The 19982-nt window shown below is 38.8% G+C and overlaps 1 protein-coding gene across 3 annotated transcripts in view; it reads left to right on the top strand.

Moving 5' to 3' along the window:
• Positions 1 to 16616, top strand: part of LOC146559773 (syntaxin-1A-like) — a 96108-nt gene extending 79492 nt beyond the window's left edge. Inside the window, exons 7-11 of one of the 3 annotated variants that reach the window (XM_085243508.1) lie at positions 7553 to 7626; positions 7720 to 7854; positions 9600 to 9710; positions 9907 to 10017; positions 15236 to 16616. In XM_085243508.1, coding sequence (XP_085099634.1) covers positions 7553 to 7626; positions 7720 to 7854; positions 9600 to 9710; positions 9907 to 10017; positions 15236 to 15313 — 509 coding nt within the window. In that variant the 3' untranslated portion in view covers positions 15314 to 16616. Of the gene's footprint in view, positions 1 to 7552; positions 7627 to 7719; positions 7855 to 9599; positions 9711 to 9906; positions 10018 to 12306 lie in introns of all 3 variants that reach the window. The other 2 variants (XM_085243510.1, XM_085243509.1) reach the window with 2 other exon arrangements.
• Positions 16617 to 19982: the final 3366 nt, after the last annotated feature.

Raw genomic sequence — 19982 nt, 5'->3', positions numbered from 1 at the left:
GTAATAGCAAGAGCAGAGGAGAGCAAGGGCAGTTATGTTGCACGGCGCTTGGTATAGATGTCATTTCCTCTGGCCATCTGTCAGTTTAGATGGACACATGCAACCAGTCTGTATGCATGAGCTCCACCCAATATATGTAGACTACAACAACAACAACCGTGTGCAAAAAAGAACAACGCAAATCCACTAGTGAAGTTAAACACACGCATGTGACTCACTTTTTCCTTGAGCTCATCTAGATCCATTTGGATTTGATTTGTCAGCTGGTGGAGTCACAGGAGGCCTTAGTTGATCTCACCTGTCGTCAAGGAAGGGATTAGTTAGAGAGAGAGAGCACAGAGATGGAAAGAAAGATCGGGAAATCATCAGTATGAAATAAAGACGGACTTGGAGTTTAGGGATTTAAGAATGAGAAGAAGTCCATAATAGTTGAATCTAACACTGTTTAAATCATTTAGGGTCATGTAGCAAGTGGCCTTTTTCTGTTGTGCCTGCACCTTTGACATGTGTATGTGTGCACGTCTGTGAATCAATGAGAGTGTGTCACACAGAGGGAAACAGTCTGCTCTGTCAGACCGAGTATTGATGTTCCCTCTGCTGCTCATCCCCTTTCCTGTTCACTCCTACTCAAACCCGCTGGGTACATGCATGAAAAAGAAAACAGGAAAGGTACACTGTCATGTAAACACGTTGTTGTCCAGACAACATTTTTGCCCCTGATCAACAGTGACTCTAAAAAAGTCTTTCTTGAAGCAAAGCTTCAAGAAAGCTGCTATTAGTAACGGTGCCGAGAAGTTATTTCGGGTAATTGAGAACAACTTTCTTGCTTTAAAACAAGGTTCATAACTTCTTGTCGTCCTTATGTTCTTCTTTCCTATGTCTTTTACAAATGAGCAAAATTGGTAGTATTGGTGGTGTTTAGTGTTTCTGGCTCGTCCCGCAAAAACGCCTGTCATGTCAAGTTATGTGAAGGCTACAATAAACCCATAAAACAATACATTTACTTATGTGTATCTTTGCCTCAAGTGTTAGATTTATCTGCGACAACAGCCGTGAACCTCAGCTGTGCACTCATGTCAGTGCATGAAAACACTTATCATCTCCTTTAACTGCCGTCTTTGGTGTTTCCTCCACAGATTTGTTGTCAGAATTTTTTTTGAGTACCTTATAATGTCCTAAATAAAGTCCTAAATAGATCTAGATGCATCATTTCTAATAAAAATGCATTTCTATTCTTCTGGAATTTTATCTCTATCAATAAAATTTGGGCAACACCGCTGTGTGTTGTGGTGTTTAGCCCCATTGCCTCACAGCAAGACGTTTTTGAGTTATGCAACATTTCTGTGTGGAGTTTGCATTGTCTCCCCATGACTTTTACTTCAGGAACTCTTTGGGACTGTGTGAACACATGCATGTTAGATTGATTGGTGACTTTAAGTTGATCTTAGATGTGAATGGCTGTGTGTTTCTTGTTAGGCCTGTGGTACATGTCTAGGGTTTACCCCGCTGGGTTAGGCTCCAGGCCAACCGCAACCCTGAAATGGATAAGTGAAAGAAAATGAATGATTGATGAATACAATTTTTGGTTTTCAGACCTGAACTCAAACAGTTTTAATGTATCGGAGACACATTATTAAAACCATAAAACTGTATGCTATTTTCACTTAAATCATCGTCAAGCCTGTAGACTCCTGGTGGAGCATAGGGCTGCAACAACACCGCGCCAACGGACTCTGTTCTGGACCGTTCTCTTCAGCTGGGTCCACGTCATTCTGGGTCCACGGTGGCCTTTACTTCACTCTTTTCACTAGAAAAAGAGTAAGAATTAATTTGTTAGTGATTTTAAACCTTTAGGTTATCCAGTTTTATACTTTTAAGGTAGAGACAGGCTCTGTTTTTTGATTTTAGGATTCATGCTCAGCTAATACAGTATGTTTTCATATTCAAAAGCTGAATATTAGAGAAATATAAATCTTTACTATTTCTTGCAAGACAGCAAGTGAGTGCATTTTACAAATGCTGAACTAACCCATGGAATTTCAGCTAATCTTTTAAAGCACTTTGATATGAGTTTAATCCACTGTGTTTGCATTTTAGTTTACTATTGATTGAGAATGCATATTTTGATATGCTATTTTGCTTCCATTATTTTGCAGCAGTGAGCAGAGAGGCCAGGCCAGCAGGGTGGAGTGGATGTTGGTCACAGGCATTGCAGGGTCTCTTTGACATTTGATTGTTGTGTTTTATTTCTCAGTGGACGCTCTTTTAGCTTAGGAGGAGCGCGCTTGCAACGCCAGCGGAAAAGACAGAAATGTACGCCACATACCTGCCTCGGGAACAAAAGAGATCGATCTCCTTTACATGGGTGCAGATCGGCAAAATGTACTAGAAAATTACACTTCTTGTTCTTGTGCCTGGTTGTGCAATTTGCCGTTTCTCTCTGCTTCTGGAGGGTCTCGCTTGATTTGTGTTATATAACAATGGAAATGAAATAATGCTGTTACTGGTAGCAACATAGTATCAATGATTTAATAGCCCATAAACACCATGGGTGAAGTGAGACTTCTTGGCTTCATATTAGGCTTCTCAGGGTTTAGGTCTCCATGGTAACAGCTAAGAGCCTCCCTCAGAGACTGTCATGGCTTAAAACAAAAAACTATGAGGAACGTGTGTGTGTGTGTGTGTGTGTGTGTGTGTGTGTGTGTGTGTGTGTGTGTGTGTGTGTGTGTGTGTGTGTGTGTGTGGGAAGTGAGATAAATAGTGTAGGGTAGTGTGCCTCAATTTTTTTTGTCTTCATGATTATGCATGACTCATTGTCACTCCTCTCTGACCCTCCTCAATGTTGTAGTTTTAGTCTGATGTTAGAGCGATTATTATCAGAGAGGACTGGAAACCAATCACAGCGATGTAGTGAATGTGGCCTCTCGCTCTTCTTTGTGCCTCGTTCTCATCCTCCCATTTGTCATGCTGCTAAAATGTTATTGCTCAACATGTCTCTTAAGCATGGTAATGAAACTGTGCAACCACTTACTCACAACTAAATGAAATTCATTGGTTTGATATGGATATGAAGTTTGAATTGCACATGATGCGCTCTGTGTATATAAAGAGAAGTGTGAATGGACACTGCCATGGATGCTTGCGTGCGGCTTCATCAAAATTCTGTTCGTGAAGGCAATCATCGGCTCTGACTCCCGACCATCATCAGTCACCATCACGCTACCTGCTCTGTCTCTGAGGCCCCACAGCAACCACCAGTCTTCATCACACGCATTCTCACACACGCTGATTAGATCATGAATCCAGATTTTGTTGCCTCTAAAATCCCCTCCCAGGGGTCCAGTGGTGAGAAAGAATGAGAAGAGTTCACAAAGCAAGCTGTGCAGGTCTGTTACTTTAAGCTACTGTGAATGAATTGAGTTGTGTTTTTTCTAATTATTTGAAATTTTAGGAGCTGGAGTTATTTGCCTTTTTCCAAGAATTTCAAGTTAATAAAATCATCGTCAAAAGCAAAGCACAAAGTGTCAAACTACTATCTCGCTACACTCTTTTTAATATCACACAGAAGAACTGGTCACACCATGTCAGGGTTACTATAAATTTCTTTGATCTACAAAACAATTTCCCCAAGGAGTTCCAGTTTGAATAGTCTTGAGTTCAATTTGACTCATTTTATTTATATAGCACCAACAGCAGTCATCTCAACGTGTTTCATATTGTAAGGAAAAAACAAACCTTTCAATATTAGACAGAAAAGTCCAATAAACACCACCTCCAGACAGACAAATTCTCTTTTAATGGGAAGAGACCCCCTGCCATGGCCGGGGAGGGATCAGGGAGGGGCGACCATCTGCTGTGACTGCAGGGCTGAGGAGAAAGAGTAGAGAAAAGAAACTATAGAAGAGACACGTTAATGACCGGCATTAGTGGCATGTAAACACATCAGGAGTGAAAAGGGGCGAGTGGAGAAGAGCTCATTGCGTCATGGCAAGTCTGTCATTCCCTGCCTTTACCAGCACTGCTAAGGGATGCTGCAGGGTGACGTGATCCATCCTTAACTATAAGCTATGAGTCAAAAAGGAATTTTTTGAGCCTAATCTGGTTGCACAGGAGAGGGGCCTGATAGCCGCCTTCCATTACTTTTGCAAACTGTGGGAACCACAAGTCACAATCTAGCAGTCTGAGAGTTCTCTGCTGGGGTGATACGTTGTGATGGGGCCTGATTATTCAGGACCTTGTATCTGTGCAGAAGGCTTTTAAATTCAGTTCTGAGTTTAACAGGAAAGAGAAACAGTCTCTCTTTCTAGTCGCTATTAGTAGTTTTTCTGTTATGTTTTAGATTTAATAAAGTCTGTTCAGGTTCAGCTTTTAGAAAAACCTGATAAGAGGGAATTACTAAAGTAGAACCTTGAAGTATTAAATGCATTAACAAGTTTTTCAGCATCACTCTTCAGCGTTTCTACTTTTAGCCGTGCTGCACATTTTACTGCGACAGACTGAGGTCACTATGTGTTGTAACTCATCAGCACGCCCTAACGCTTATTGATAGGTTAAGTAATGCTTTGATGCTTTTTCTTATTATAAAATACTTTAAAATTCTTTAATTTACTTAAGTGCATTTCTTCTTGGAGTGACGTTATACTAGCAGAAAATATAAAACTATTAATGATGGGCTTAGACATTTATAGATATTTCCATTAATGACCAGCTGAATAAATGTACCTAATTAAGTAGTTGGTGAGTGCATATAGCAGCTAATTATTACAGTATGTAGCAGACTAATAAAAAGACAGAAATTCTCTCTAAACTAAACCAATTTGAAGCACATAGTTCTTGGATGGGCTGTACCTCATAGAGGGTCATAATATTTGTCACATAATTCCATTAAAAATACTCCAGAAGGCACCAGCAGCACACACACTGTCATGGGGTCCAGCTCAGTGCCACAAATTAGTGGAGGCGAAGTCTTGCCGACAGCTATTGCTGATAATGTTCTGTCAAAGCAATCATAACTCTATCCCTGAACAAAATAAAAGGGAAGAAATAAATCCCCTGGAGAGATGTTTGAAAGCAGAAATTCACTGTAGAGACCCAAACCATTTTTGTACCAGGCTGTGAGCATGTTAAGATTATCTCTGGAGTAGTTAAAAGGGTAAGCAGCCTCAAGTGGCCACTAGATGAACTGCAGGTTTTTGGCACTTCCAGTTGGCTTCTTTTGTCAGCCCCTGTGGTTGCTGTTTCAGTATACCCCAGGAGCAGAAATGAGCTAAATACATTTATTAAAGTGCTGTATTAGCACAGTGTAATTTGAAGGGCTCTTTTATGTTAATTTATATCAGTTGCTGACAACCTCCAGTCATTGAGAATTTCCCGACATGTTGGTAAGTGGCTGCCTGAGCTTGCTGTAGTTGACCTGTAGTATACGACACTACAGGTCAACTACAGGGGACCGCAACAACCTGTTGGCGTTCAAAGCAATCACAAGAATGTTTCTGGTGTAGTACTACAACCTCTTTGCGAGCAATTTCATTAAAGCACAAGTAACGTGCACATTTTTCTCTAGCAAACTGTGATTGCCAGGCGATCACCCACTGGTCTCTAGGCCTGTGACGCTGAGGCCATAGGAGAAATGTTATAGATGGCGTGCTTTTTAGATCTTTTTCTAGACAGACATTGTGATGTGGCGCAGTAGGGAAGGAACAGGCAGAATTAATGATTTCCCCATAATATCCCAGCATGCCACAGCAGTGAACCAGTATGAAGAAAATGGAATGCAGCCATCATGAAGGCACTTGTGCTGTCCCTGCTGCGAGTCAAAATATCTGCTTTGAAAATGTTCAAAATATATTTCTTAGTGTTTTAATTTAATTTGTTAATCTTAATCCATTTTGCCTATTGGGCAGTTTTGATGATTTAAAATCATTTTTACAACAATATTTCTGAACTTTTTCTCTAAATGGCTTTTTCTTGTACTTCTATTTAGTAAAAAAGCTCAGTGTTTCTCTCACCACTAGTTTTTTTTTAATAGACAGTGTTGTTAGAAAGCTTTTAGATTTCTTTGGCCTGCTATTTGTTTTTGTTTTTTTAACCGTAGCCGAGAGAAGTTAAACTAACTGCTCAGCTCTGTACATCGAGTTACTATTTGATGGGTCATCACGTGTGTCATCACAGGGAAGAAAGGGAAAGTCCTGTATTCACATGCAACCCCAAAGAGGATTTAAAATGTGCAAAGGAAAGATTGGAAATGATGCTGATAGTGTCTGACTATGACTTACAGTAACAGTGGGGCAGTAATGGAGCCCAAGTGGAGCAGCGCTGCATGCAAACTCAGCGCTCAAACGAGAGTATTAGTGTAGGTGTAGGGAAATGCTTGTAAAGTAGGGCAACTCTGTCGGGGAAAATAAAGATGGATGAGGAGCAAACTCATCAGCAGAAAGAAGCCATAAGAAATGCTGTCACACAGAAAGAGATGGGAGATTGAAAATATTAAAGCAAACTTAATAAACTGCTAAATAAGTAGGTGATAGTTCTCCGTCTTCCTCTGCTCCTCATGCTAAGAAAACTACACAAGCCTCATATTCAAATGAATACGAGCCGTGTTTACTCATGTTCTGCCTGTCTGACAGTTGAAGGGGAAATGTCAAAAGATGATCAGCGAGTATCAGATTCAATCTCAGCTACTACAAATGAGATGCAGACTGATATCTCTGACTCAGCTGCAGTCGCTGAGTTACCGTGTGTGATTTGTCAAAAGCGAAAAAAAATCTAACTTGTAGGTTTTAGAGTAGCCACAGATCCTCGTTCAAACGTTAATGACACGTGCTGATAGGATTAAAGAAGAGAGACCGTGAATGTTTTGCTTCAAAACACATCAACAAATGGATATACACAGAGCAAAAAACTGAACTGTTAGTTTCTCGAGGTATTTTACACCATTAATCATGTTCACATTAGTGTGGCTGGATCAGAAAAATGCAAAACTTCTGGCCTGCAAATGTCAGAGATGTGGGGTTAAGTGCAATGAGAAGTCCGATGGCTCACTCCTGTAGTTAAGCAATATTTTAACTGTAGGGCCATTAATGTTTGAATTGCAGGGTTTATGGCTTTCTGTCTGAACCTTAGCTTGGAGATAATTTGAGATGTCTAGTTAAATACTGACAGATGTATGAACACATATTTACCCTGCGACATTCAGATCAGTTTTTCTATTATTACATCTGTTTTTAACCCTTTTCCTGCCTGGACAAATCTTTTACATATTACATCCAGTGTTGCCGTTCCTGTACAGTGGAGACGGATGGAGAGAGGATGGAAAATAAGTATGTGTAAAAGATGAGCAAACAGCTTTTATTTTAATTAATCCTCAAATTGGCATATAGACCAGGAGGGGATGACTGTTATCGTCCAGGGCGTTATATTAGTGTTTTATTAATATGGTCTTCATTCTCTTTGGAAACCTTTTAAATGAAATATCGATGCACCTACAGTTATCCCTAAAAGTTTAAGCAAGCTGGCGGTCTTTTTTTGAAGTTTGTGCGCTTTGCCTTTTTAGCTGGAAGAAACACAACAAACGAGGAGCTGGAGAGCATGTTGGAAAGTGACAATCCAGCCATCTTCACCTCGGGGGTAAGTCTTACAAAAAACAAAAAAGCAAAACATAAAGAATGCAGCGGGGGCGCACCTGTCAGTCACTACTTCCTTAATTTTGTACCTTCTTAGATAATTATGGACAACATCACCCAGCAAGCAATGAATGAGATCGAGACGCGGCACAATGAGATTATCAAGCTGGAAAACAGTATCAGGGAGCTTCACGACATGTTCATGGACATGGCCATGCTGGTGGAAAGCCAGGTGAAAACACTGATCTCTCTCTCTCCCTTTCTGTTTCTACAGCTGTGTTGCTTGAGTCTCGGCCAAATGCATGCAAATGAAACAAACATGCAAATGCTCAATATGTTTATAACTGACAATCCATCTGCCAATTGATGCATAATGACTGGTTTCTACATGCAGAAAGGGCCATCTTGCCATTGCAGCGGTTCAGTAGCTCCCCGTGTTCATTAATAGTAAAATCATTAATCAGCTCAGCATGCTAGCATGCTGCTCCTGCCTATTAAAGCTCAAGGAACTACACGTCTTTCATTTTGCAGAACGGTTTTTAAGTGTATTAGTGTAATTGAGGGCTTGTCTATGCCAACACAGTTGGAAGGAGGTTATGTTTTCAGCTCCATCTGGGTGTCTGTTTGCAAACTATCTCAGTAAATTTAGACAGTTTTGGGGGAACAGATCATTTTTGGCTCAAAGATAAGTTGATTGGAGTTTGGTGATTATCTCCACGTGTGATTTCTGGCTTTGGACAGTTTTTTCTTTTTTTTTTCTTTTTTTTTTTTATAAATAATTCTCCTGCTGCGATCATTAGCTGGAAAATAAATCTGACATCTACAACTTTCAAGTTGGCAACTTAACAGAGTCACATTTTGTTAAAGCTTTTAATTATAAATAAACCTTAAATATTTCAGGCTTTAGCTTCATGCATTTAGAGCTGTTCAGGATTAGTCTTTTTATTATGTTGCAAAATTTGAATGCTGCACATTAGCCTCATGGAGTTCCCTAATTTTCTGATACATATTCGGGTTTTCTTTAAGTGTTGAGTTGCCTTTTGTCTCCGTAGCAAAGTGTGGAACTTAAGGGCTGCTGCGTGTGTGTGTGTGTGTGTGTGTGTGTGTGTGTGTGTGTGTGTGTGTGCGCGCGGCTTAACCCCCACAGAGATTAACTATTTCCTTCATCAGAAATAATCGGCCTGAATTGTACAGAATGGATTCTGAGTTAGAGAACACTTGAAAATATGAAAAATAAGAAAATATGTGAAATATTGAAGTAAATCGTTACATGAAACTGATTTTGGTTACACTGATGGCACAATGCAATAACATTTAGCGGGAAAACGTCTAATAATTCAGTGGAAATGGGTGTTTGTATGTGTGTGCTCTAAACAGCTCAATTAACTAACCCTTCATGCTCTCAGTGCCACATGATTTAAGATTAAACTGGAGTGTGATTGTTAAATCTACCCTTCTCAGCTTTGCTCTCTCTGTCTCCCACTCTCTTGGTTTTCGCCTCTGTTTTCTTCTTCACTACACAACACTGCCCCCACTCCAATGACTCTAAGCTCTGGAGAACACAGAACGTTGTTCCCCTTCTAACACAGCAAGGTAATTTATCTCTAACTCGTGACTTTTCACCTGTGTGGACTTTGAATTGTCTTTGTTTTAGTGCATGCACAGAGAGCAGTCTGGGTCACTTTAGTAGCCATTTGATTTGTCAAGTGATTGTGGGTCAGTGCTAATGTGAAAAGTTATGATTTTCTATCTTGTTGATTAATGCTGTTTTAATCATGGTTTGTTACCAATACAATGGAAATGATAAGAGATATGATATCACAGTTATTTTGTGTTCTATGACATTCATGTAATGATAGCTTTCATTAGTCTAGTCAGGTTGCTTTGAAACATATTTATGAAATCTAAACATTGCTGGTACTACAGATTTCTTCTTACTATTACCTTAATGTGTCTCCATCTCTGATTCTTGTGCAGGGCAACCTCGTGAACAACATTGAGCACTGTGTTATGGAGGCCCAGGATTATGTGGAGCAGGGAAAGGACAACATCCCAAAATGCAAAAAGTTCAAAAAGACCAACAGACGGGTGACATAATTATTTCTTTTTCTCTTTTTTCTTCTCCTTCTTTCTTCTCTCTCCTACTCATTTATCTGTTATTCCTCCCCTGTCACTTGCCTCCATCTGTATCCGCTCCTCCTCCTCCTGCCTACATATCTGGCTTCCTCTTTATTCTTCTTGTCTGCATGTCCTCCACACCTCCTCTGTAACTAACTTCTTCTAGGGGGAAATGATAGACCGCATTGAGTACAATGTGGAGCACTCGGTAGACTATGTGGAGAGGGCGGTATCAGACACTAAGAAGGCTGTTAAATACCAGAGTAAAGCCCGAAGGGTGAGTTGCTTAAACGGAAAAACGTGCTGTCATGTGGAACGGTGGTAGTTAAAGTCGGAATCGGTGCATGTGTATAGTGGAGTGGTTGCTGTGCATGCTCACCTGTCATGTATCTGTGTATGGACTGTGGTTATTGTGAGTATATTTAAGTCTACAGCAATGACTTTCAGCCTCAGTAACTTTAGCATATACACTCACCGGACACTTTATTAGGTGCACTTTGCTAGTACTGAGCTGGAGCATCTTTTGACTTTAGAACTGCCTTAATTCTTCAGTTCTTCCTTTTATTGATTCAACACAGTTCTAAGAACATTCCTCAGAGATTTTAGTCCACAGCTGCTGCAGATTTGTCAGTTACACATCCATGATGCTGCAAAAATTAAAACCCAAAAATGCTCTATTAGATTGAGATCTGGTGAGTGTGGAGGACATTTGAGAACAGCCATGTTCAAAAAAACAGGTAGGGATGATTTGAGCTCTACGACATGGCATATAGCCCTGGAAAGGAAAGGAAAGTATATGGTCAACAGCAAGACTCAGATGGGCTGCAAAGTTTAAATCGTGACCATTTGATACTACGGTGTGCCAAGAAAATATCCTCCACACAATTATACCACCAGCCTAAACGGTTGATGTTCTGCTGCTGTAGCACATCATGTTGTGCCTCCAGAGATGCTCCTCTGCATACTTTAGTTGTAACAGTTGGTTATTTGAGTTACTGCTGCTCCCCTATCACGACCTTTAGCAGGTCATCTTGACCATGTCTAGATGACCTAAATGCCTAAAGGAATTTAGTTGCTGCCATATGATTGGCTAATTAGATATTTGAATAGGTGTACATAACAAACTGGCCGGTGAGTGCCTATAAGAATCTGACCTAAGAACAATTCAATTTGGTAAGAAAAATGATCTTCATATTTGTATTTAAGAGGAAATGGAATAAAAACACCCTGTATGTATTTTTAATTCAACCTTTACAACCAGAGTCACTTTTAACACATGAACACTACATTCTGGTGGAGAGGCATGACAAGGAGCCACAACAGATGATAGTGATTTTAAATGTTTAGTGCATATACAGAAAATGCACAAACTGTCATCTTTGAATAGTTGTTTGCTAGTAAAGCCAGATGTATCATCTTACATCATGAACTCTGGAGGTTCACTATCTTTGGACAGGATTATGTGAAGCTGATTGTTCCCATAGTATATAAACATTTGACAAATGCTTTTGAAAGGAATCATGGCAGTCTTCCTTCTTTTAAACAATCTGCAACACAATGGAGCAATTCTGCCACCTCTTGGTCAACGTCTAACCAGGTGCTCAACATTAGATAAATTGCACACATCCAATGACTCAGTGCAAGGGTCATCTACATGGTTATTTCCCCATTTATAATTAAAGACTGCAAACTTTCTTTCTTTCTTTCTTTCTTTCTTTTTTTCTTTCTTTCTGTCTTTCTTTCTTTCTGTCTTTCTTTCTGTCTTTCTTTCTTTCTGTCTTTCTTTCTTTCTTTCTGTCTTTCTTTCTGTCTTTCTTTCTTTCTTTCTGTCTTTCTGTCTTTCTTTCTTTCTTTCTGTCTTTCTTTCTGTCTTTCTTTCTTTCTTTCTGTCTTTCTGTCTTTCTTTCTTTCTTTCTTTCTGTCTTTCTGTCTTTCTTTCTTTCTGTCTTTCTTTCTGTCTTTCTTTCTGTCTTTCTTTCTTTCTGTCTTTCTTTCTTTCTTTCTGTCTTTCTTTCTGTCTTTCTTTCTTTCTTTCTGTCTTTCTGTCTTTCTTTCTTTCTTTCTGTCTTTCTTTCTGTCTTTCTTTCTTTCTTTCTGTCTTTCTGTCTTTCTTTCTTTCTTTCTGTCTTTCTGTCTTTCTTTCTTTCTTTCTTTCTTTCTTTCTGTCTTTCTGTCTTTCTTTCTTTCTGTCTTTCTTTCTTTCTTTCTTTCTTTCTGTCTTTCTTTCTGTCTTTCTTTCTGTCTTTCTTTCTGTCTTTCTTTCTTTCTGTCTTTCTTTCTTTCTTTCTGTCTTTCTTTCTGTCTTTCTTTCTTTCTTTCTGTCTTTCTGTCTTTCTTTCTTTCTTTCTGTCTTTCTTTCTGTCTTTCTTTCTTTCTTTCTGTCTTTCTGTCTTTCTTTCTTTCTTTCTTTCTTTCTGTCTTTCTTTCTTTCTTTCTGTCTTTCTTTCTTTCTGTCTTTCTGTCTTTCTTTCTGTCTTTCTGTCTCTCTCATGTTCCTCTCAGTCCCCTGACTCATTATCTAACGCTGTGCTCTCCTTGTTCTCCCTCCCCATGGTCCCCCATCCAGAAGGTGATCCTGATAGGAGTTTGTGTTGCGATTTGTATCACCATCCTCATTATTTCGCTCGCAGTGGGACTCAGTTAGGAGCCTAAAAAAATCATCACATGGCAGACAGGACAGTCATTATGAGTGACATGAATGCCAAAAAAACACACACAACTGTTCATGTGTTAAATGTACTGTATGGTGGCCTCTGCAATGTGTGCAGTGAGCACTGCTTGTGAACTGGGAAGCAAGTCATTGCATTACTGGTCTGAGGTCTGTGCAGCAAGCTATGAACACTCAAATATAATCTGCATCAACTTTTATTCTTAATGTGTGCTTCAGCTCCAGGAACGGTTTGTGCTTGGCCTGTTTGAGTTGCAAAGCTTTGTCATGTGCATGTTTCTCTCTGTTGTCCCACAAACACAAATTGAAGATGATTGCATTATTACTAAAATGGTCATCAAAATAAGCTTACTACCAATTAGTTTTAACAATGATGTATTACTAAAGGTAAAACAAAATAGTTAAACATTTTGGGAAATCCACTTTTGAGTTAGGTTGGTCAAATATGTGCCTTAGAGATTTTATTGTTTCGCAGCCATAGTGACTTTATGGAGGAGTGATCAGGAATTACAGCAATCTCCAAAAATGTATTCTCCCTTCCAGGTTTTCATCTGTAGTGTTTATGCTTCCGTGCAATTTCTGCTTTTGGAAAAGTCTAACAAATATAAAACAATTGACTTGTGGTGATGTGTTAACAGCTGGGTGGATGTTTTCTTTTTTGTTTAGTTTTTTTTAATAATTGTGATTTTTTTTAATCATGATTTTTAAGATACTGCAACAATGTAGAGATTTTATTTCCTTCTCACCCGATACATCCACGATATATCGATGAATCTGAAATGACCAGGTAAATTAAATAAGCTATTAATAGTTTATGAGTGAAATTAGGATTTATAACAAACAAATGTAAGTTTATAGTTGCACATTTAAAAGTTTAGTCAGTTACTTTACAGAGCTTAAAATGAGGTAAAAAGAACCTCAGATGAATAACAACACATGACATATGTGTCATTATTTATTTTTTAAAAATCCAAAATGCAGAACCAGTGTGTGAAAGACTAAGTACATTCTTAATACTTTCAGAGGAATTAAAAGGGTAAGTAGCAGCCACGTGCTGCTAATCTAATGCATTTGATAGTGGAGAAGGGTTCTCGTTAAGGTCTATGCCTCAACGAGAACCATCCCTGTGTACTGCTCTGTCCCTCATCCTTCTCTGTTGTTGGGAACGAGTCTTGGGTCGCCAGGTTCTCTGTTAACGCTGTGCCTTTGACGTGTCCTTTCAGAGCGTCGGGGCACTTTTCTCCCTGAAGCTCAGAGATCAAGATATTTTCATTTCTCCGAAACAGGTCTTTGAGCAGAAGGATGACCAGTTTGAGGGCCTAGCACTGAAGGCGCTAACCCTAACCCCCCTAACCCTATAGCATATCAAACACCTCATGATGATTTGGGTTGTGCAACCACAGAAGCTGGGCACCTTACAGTCACTGACAATGATCCCAAGCATGGCAGCAAAACGACAACAGAATGGCTGAAAAAGAAAAGAATCAAGGTGTTTCAATGGCCAAGTTAAAGTCCAGACTTCAACTAGATTGAAATGCTCTGGTGGAATAGCTGTGCTTCATTAAATGCGCATAAATCTCAACAAGCTGAAGCAATGTTAAGAAGAGTAAGCCAAAAAAAACAACAACATTAATATAAAATGCTGAGAAATATGTACAGAAAATGATTATTTCAAGTTATTGCTGTTGGAGTTGGTTCTACGAACTACTGAATCATGTTGTTTACTTAGCTTTTCACACACTGCTTCTGCACTTTGCCTTTTTTAAACAAATAATGTCACATGTTTTGGTTTATTGAGTAAATTAAAATTGAATGAACTAATTTAAGTCTTTCTTTGTGGAATTAGCATGTTCTCCCCATGTTTGTCTTTCCGGGTACTCCAGCTTCCTCTCACAGTCCAAAGACATGCAGTTAGTGGGGATAGGCTAATTGCCCATAGGTGGGAGTGCGAGTGTGAATGGTTGCCCTATATCTGTGTGTTAGACCTGCAACAGACTGGCAACCTGTCCAGGTTGTATCCTGCTGCTCGCCCTCAGGAAGCTGGGATATGCTTCAGCGCCCCCGCAACGCTGAGAAGGATAAGCAGTAGAGAATGGATGGATAATTTTAGTTTAGCTGTAATAACCAGATGATTTTGTTTATGTCCTGATATGTAAAACTTTAGAACTGCATGAGGGTGTCTCATAGAGAGAGATGATGTGTTTAATTGAACTTTTATTTTCTCCTTATTATACTGATGTGATGAGATGTATGTGACTCATAACTAAGGGCATATTTCCTTAAACGGTTTCTTTAAGAGTTGTTGGAAACTGTGCAAGTCCACAGGATTTATTTGCTGCACGCTGAACTTCTTCATTAGAGGGACCTTTGCTAAACACGTTTTAAAAGTGAAGTTTGTGTTTGGTGGATTTTTACTTTTTGATAAATTTGCAGTCTTGCTTGCATATTCTTGGATAACCACTAGATGGAGCCAAATCGATGCTTTTTATGTTGTGCATGTGATGGCTTTAACCACAGAGATGATTTCTGTTTGTGGCATGTGTATATGACAGATGGTATGAGCAAAATGCAGGATTTAAAGATTTCTTTTAAAAGAAGATGTAGAAATAATGTAACATTTTGGTCACACTCCAGCATTATTAGAATGAATTAAATTGCATTTTTTCCCCAGCTCGGTTCTTTTACTTTTGTTGTAAACTGCATTTTGTTCAAATTATTATTAACTCTGTTCAAGTAAAGCACAAACAGTATAACTAACATGTTTTCTCTGCTCCCCATTTGCTGCTTTGGATGTTTTTTTTTTCTTTTATTTGTTAATACCATTCAGAAGAAAATTATGATTATTATATGCTGTATCATTCTGGGAGTCGTCATTGCTTCCATTGTTGGGGGAACACTGGGCTAAACCTCAGCCACGATCACGCTAAAAAAAACACACAAAGTCACACGACAGAGCTAAAAGCAGAATAACACACATTTCCAATTTCCTGTTTTAACAAATGCAATCTATTACGTGTTCAGCAAAAGATACGTTACATAATGTACAATAAATTTTACACACAGTGTACAGGGCCAGAGGTGTTTTGTTTTTGTTTCGCATGAGTTGCTATTTTGTAAATGTGTGGTGCTGCAAACTGTTTATCAGAGTGTCGAGTGTTGTCAACGATATGATGTTTCTTGAATGAAAAAGTTACTAAATGAAATGTAACGCTATACTAAAACATTCCAACTTCCAAGTATGACACTGATTCAGATGTGTCTTTTTTTTGTGTTGTACAGGCAAAGTGACAGGTAACTCATCGGTTATGTTTTCAGAGCTATGTTATCTGTAGACCTCTGTTCATTTGCACATGTATTTATCTTTTTTGTAGTCTTCTTACTTTCTCTCTCTGATGTCTTCTACCTCCCTCTTAAAAGCCCTGCATGGTTTAGTTCACTGTAAAGTGGTGTTTTGTACTCTGTTGCAAAAGGGAATACATCAAAAAGAACATAGCTACGTTGATGTTGGGTATTTTGCTCGTATATTTAACACACTGCCAAACTTTTTTTCTAATTGCACATCTCTTGTAGTTGACAGAAGCAACGCTACTGTACTTAATTTCATCTGGCCTTACCGGTTGTGCAGCATTTTTGACCGTTGCTCCAGTGTTGAGTGTGATTGAGTGCATGCATGCATATATAAGATTTGAAAGGATATTTGCAAGTTCCTTGGTAGCTACATGTCTGAACATGTTGTATGTGAGTCGTTGGATGAAAACATGAGTGCTTGTTGGTAGCCAAATGTGTCTTTGTTTTCTAAAGTAATATAAAGCTCTCTAACACTGCCAGTATATTTAAATAAGCTGTTAAAGTGGAGTCTAGTCTGGTTGGATTAATGAAGTGACAAACCTTTTGTTTATTTCTGCCGTTTCTGTAAACCCCAAGGTTTAAACAGTGCATATTATCCTGTCAAGCTACTTCTACTGTATGTTTATTTCCATTGATGAACTCACTGAGTCAATGAATGCATCAGCATGAACCCAAAGTAGCCCTGTTAAAAGACTCATATCATTTTTGGGGGGAAACATCAGACAGCACAGACTGCAACCATGTTACCATGTTGCCTACTCAACTTGTTGCCTTTGTGTTGTATTGTAATGACATGGGTTTATTTGTTTAATGAGTCTTGTTTTTTTCTTTTTTTAAGTAAAGTTTGTCCCAAAAAATTACACTGAGTTTGTAGTTTGCCTTGCACACATGATTCCACAGGGGAATAATATATCCAGAAGTCCAATACCAGTGAAAACGTGAATGGTGAGTCCTTGAAGTTGATGTGTTGGTAGCAAGTTATTTAAGCACCAGAATGTCCACAAACATGATTGCAAAATTGGAGAGGGACGTCAAATATTCAGCCTTCCTCCAGCCCAGTCCCAAACTGCTCTCCTTCACTGGTCTGGACGGGCTGTCTTGTCAAGATGAACTGACTATGATGTCACTTTTTCTAGACAGGATTCTGATTTTGAGGAGTTCAGTCATAATCCTGCAGTTGGTCGCTTTGCACCATTGACTCTTCAGTCAAGCACATACACAACGTTTGAACCTGAATGCACAAAGCAGGATTATTGGTGCACCAACACATCATTAGTAGCAAAAACCAAACCTGTCCTTAGCTTTCTATCAGCAGCAGAAGTGCAGTAACCTGAAAGCTGGGGCAGAGCGGGACTTGTGGGTAGCCATAATACCGCTTTCAGCAATTTCTCGTTTTCTGCGGCATGGGAAAAATGCAAAATAAAGATTAAAATGACAAAGATCTGTTTAGACCCAAAGAGCTTGGAAAAAAAATGACTGGACTAAGTTTCTTGAAGATGTTTCACTGTGACAATCCACATAATTAATACTGGCTTAGTGACCCTCTCAAGGTACCCAAGTAGGGTTTAACAACTGGGACAGTCTACCATTTGATTTTAGAACTGAAAGGTTTAGCCCATGAAACATCTTCACAAAATCTAAAGTGCAGTCGCTTTCTTTCCAAACTTCTTAGACTACCTGCATTACAGAACCTGCACAGACCTGTTTACACGTTTCACTGCCTCTGATGTGATCTGCGACACATCTGAATATGGATATGCTTCCACTTCATAGAAAACACACCTTCACTTCTAAAAGAAAGGTCAGGCAGCAGCACTCTGTGTCTAGGTTTAGCTTGCTGAATGGACAAGCCGAAACTGAAATGGCAACACTTGGGTAGCTTCATATGAGTTCTTCCAGGTTTATGCGCAGATGTATGTTTAAAGGAAGCCCAGAGGACCACATCTGATGGCAAAACTGCATCACTGCTGCTGGTCACATTTCCCTAAATAAAGTTGAAAATTGTAGCAGTCTTCTTTTATTAGAACTAACAACTTCAAGAACTCAAAAGGAACAGGCATTTATCTAGATGGTGCAGAAAAGTAACATTAACAACAAAGCCAACATTACCATCCACAAACAGCCAACTATATTATGTGTCCAGTGCTCAGTTCCATCTTTTAACCTATAGCTTGTACTGTATTGTATCTATTTTTCCCTTATCCAGTATAGTGAGACGACGCCCCACACATTTATTGGCAATATTTGTTAAATAAATCAACACTTCTCTGGCATGTGACTGTTTATCCATTTGAACTGAAAGCAGGGAAGGTTGTCATGATGCATCTTGGTAACTTTTCAGCATATTATATTCTACTCAACAGGGGAAATTGCACAGCCTTAAAATCTGCTAAGGCAGTGATTTTGTCAAAATATGATGGAAAATTTGGGAAAGAAAAGGGATGTCTGCCCAATGAAACACTGGGAAGCTACCTGAGTAAAGTTAGTGGAGTTCTTTCAGTTTCACAAGTGGAAAGTATGACATATAGTCACACAATAAATAAGAAGAAGCGAGAATGAGTGCAAGAAGGCAGAAAAGACCATATGAAGAAACTTCAGCTTCCTTTTGTTTTTATTGTATTTCTTAACTTTACACTGAAGATTTGAAAATTGCAGTAGTATTTGTTCTTCACATGCTAACTGTCAAACCTGCAAAGTTTTTGCGTGTTTGCTTTAAGCTGAATAAATCCATATTTCAGACAACTCAGCATTAGCAACATGTCGCATGTTATCCTTCACGTCCTACGCCCTGGTTTAAATTTATTTGGATCTGGTTACCCTGCACTCAAATCTACATTTAAACTTCTCATACAGAATTAAGAGTGTAATTCCTCTTACTTCCTAATGGCACTTGTTCCAGTTTGAACTTGTTGTTTTTGTAGACATGAACTTCCGACCTACTTCCCTCTTCTAGGCGCAGGCTCTGTCCTTTTGGCACCTAACCTTATATTAGCTCGCTGGACTCTGCAATTTCCCGTTTTGTCACATTTAAATCAGATGACAATTACTTCCTCTGTAGTCTTGTGCCTGTTGTGATAATCAAATATGTGAAGTGATTGAGTTTTTATTTAACAGATTTAACACAGAGAAACAGTACCAGACATTCACTATCATCAGTTAACATAATGTCTGTATGTGGCTGTGGTTGCTCTAATTTACAAGTTAAATGTAATTGTCACTGTCATCTCAATTACTCATTACACCAACTTACCATCATCTGCTTGTATTTTACCTCACATGAGTTGGTTTACATCAGTTACAACATTGTATTGTATTGTATGTCGTTTCATGACATAGTGCTGCACTGCCTGGTACACACAGAACAAGACTGGAAGGACCTGCAGAGGGTGGACAAAGCTGCTAAGGGTGTCATCAGAATCACAGTGCATATGACCAAGATATGACAGAGATATACACTGTGACTGGCACAAGAAGACCAGCTGAATAATAAGGAAAATAACCCACTCTGAACACTACCTTTTATCCCTCTCCACTTTACCTTTTAGACTGATTTTATTACACCCTGCTACTGCTATTCTTACATTTTTTATTTATACTTTTACTATTCTGCATAGAATTGAAGAGCTGCTAAAGAGACTGCCGTTACCATTAAAATTTAAGAACTTAAAGTTCAGTTTTGAAAATGTAAATTAAATGGATAAAACTTTACAGTCAGTTTGAACATTCAGATATTTTACACTGCATACCACTAAAAGTATGCACTTTTTTTTTCTTAGATTCCAAATGAATACTTTGAGTTATTCTTAATTCTATTCTTCTTTAAACCTTAAATTGAGCAAAAGTCTTGTGCGACCCATAATTCCTCTAAATGTTGCATGAGAGAGACCAGAGTTTCACCTACTTTTTCTTTTAGTATTTGAAGGCATTTCAAAGTTGTACACTTAATGTTACAGAGTTTCAGGTTTGTGGATTTCCTTTCAATTTTTTTTTTTTTTTTTTTTTTTTTTTTTTTTTACCAAGAAAGCTACTTCCTATTTGCAAAACTACTTTCACACCATCAGGGTCATCTTCCTGTAAAGAAAGAGATGCACCGAGATGCAGGAAATCATCAGTGAAAACGTTTGCACTACTAGCTTCTGGCTTGAGTGAAACAAGCAAACCATGCTTTTCATGCAGCATTTCATCACTTGAAACCACGAAATTCTCAATAAATGAATAAAATTTTT

The sequence above is a fragment of the Mchenga conophoros genome, linkage group LG14 (assembly GCF_057382185.1).
Source record: "Mchenga conophoros isolate Kocher_MC1m ecotype Shallow Benthic linkage group LG14, M_conophoros_male_GT1.1, whole genome shotgun sequence".
Lineage (NCBI taxonomy): Eukaryota > Metazoa > Chordata > Actinopteri > Cichliformes > Cichlidae > Mchenga > Mchenga conophoros.
The sequence above is the reverse complement of the archived record's forward strand: the minus strand, read 5'-3'. Positions and strand labels throughout refer to the sequence as shown.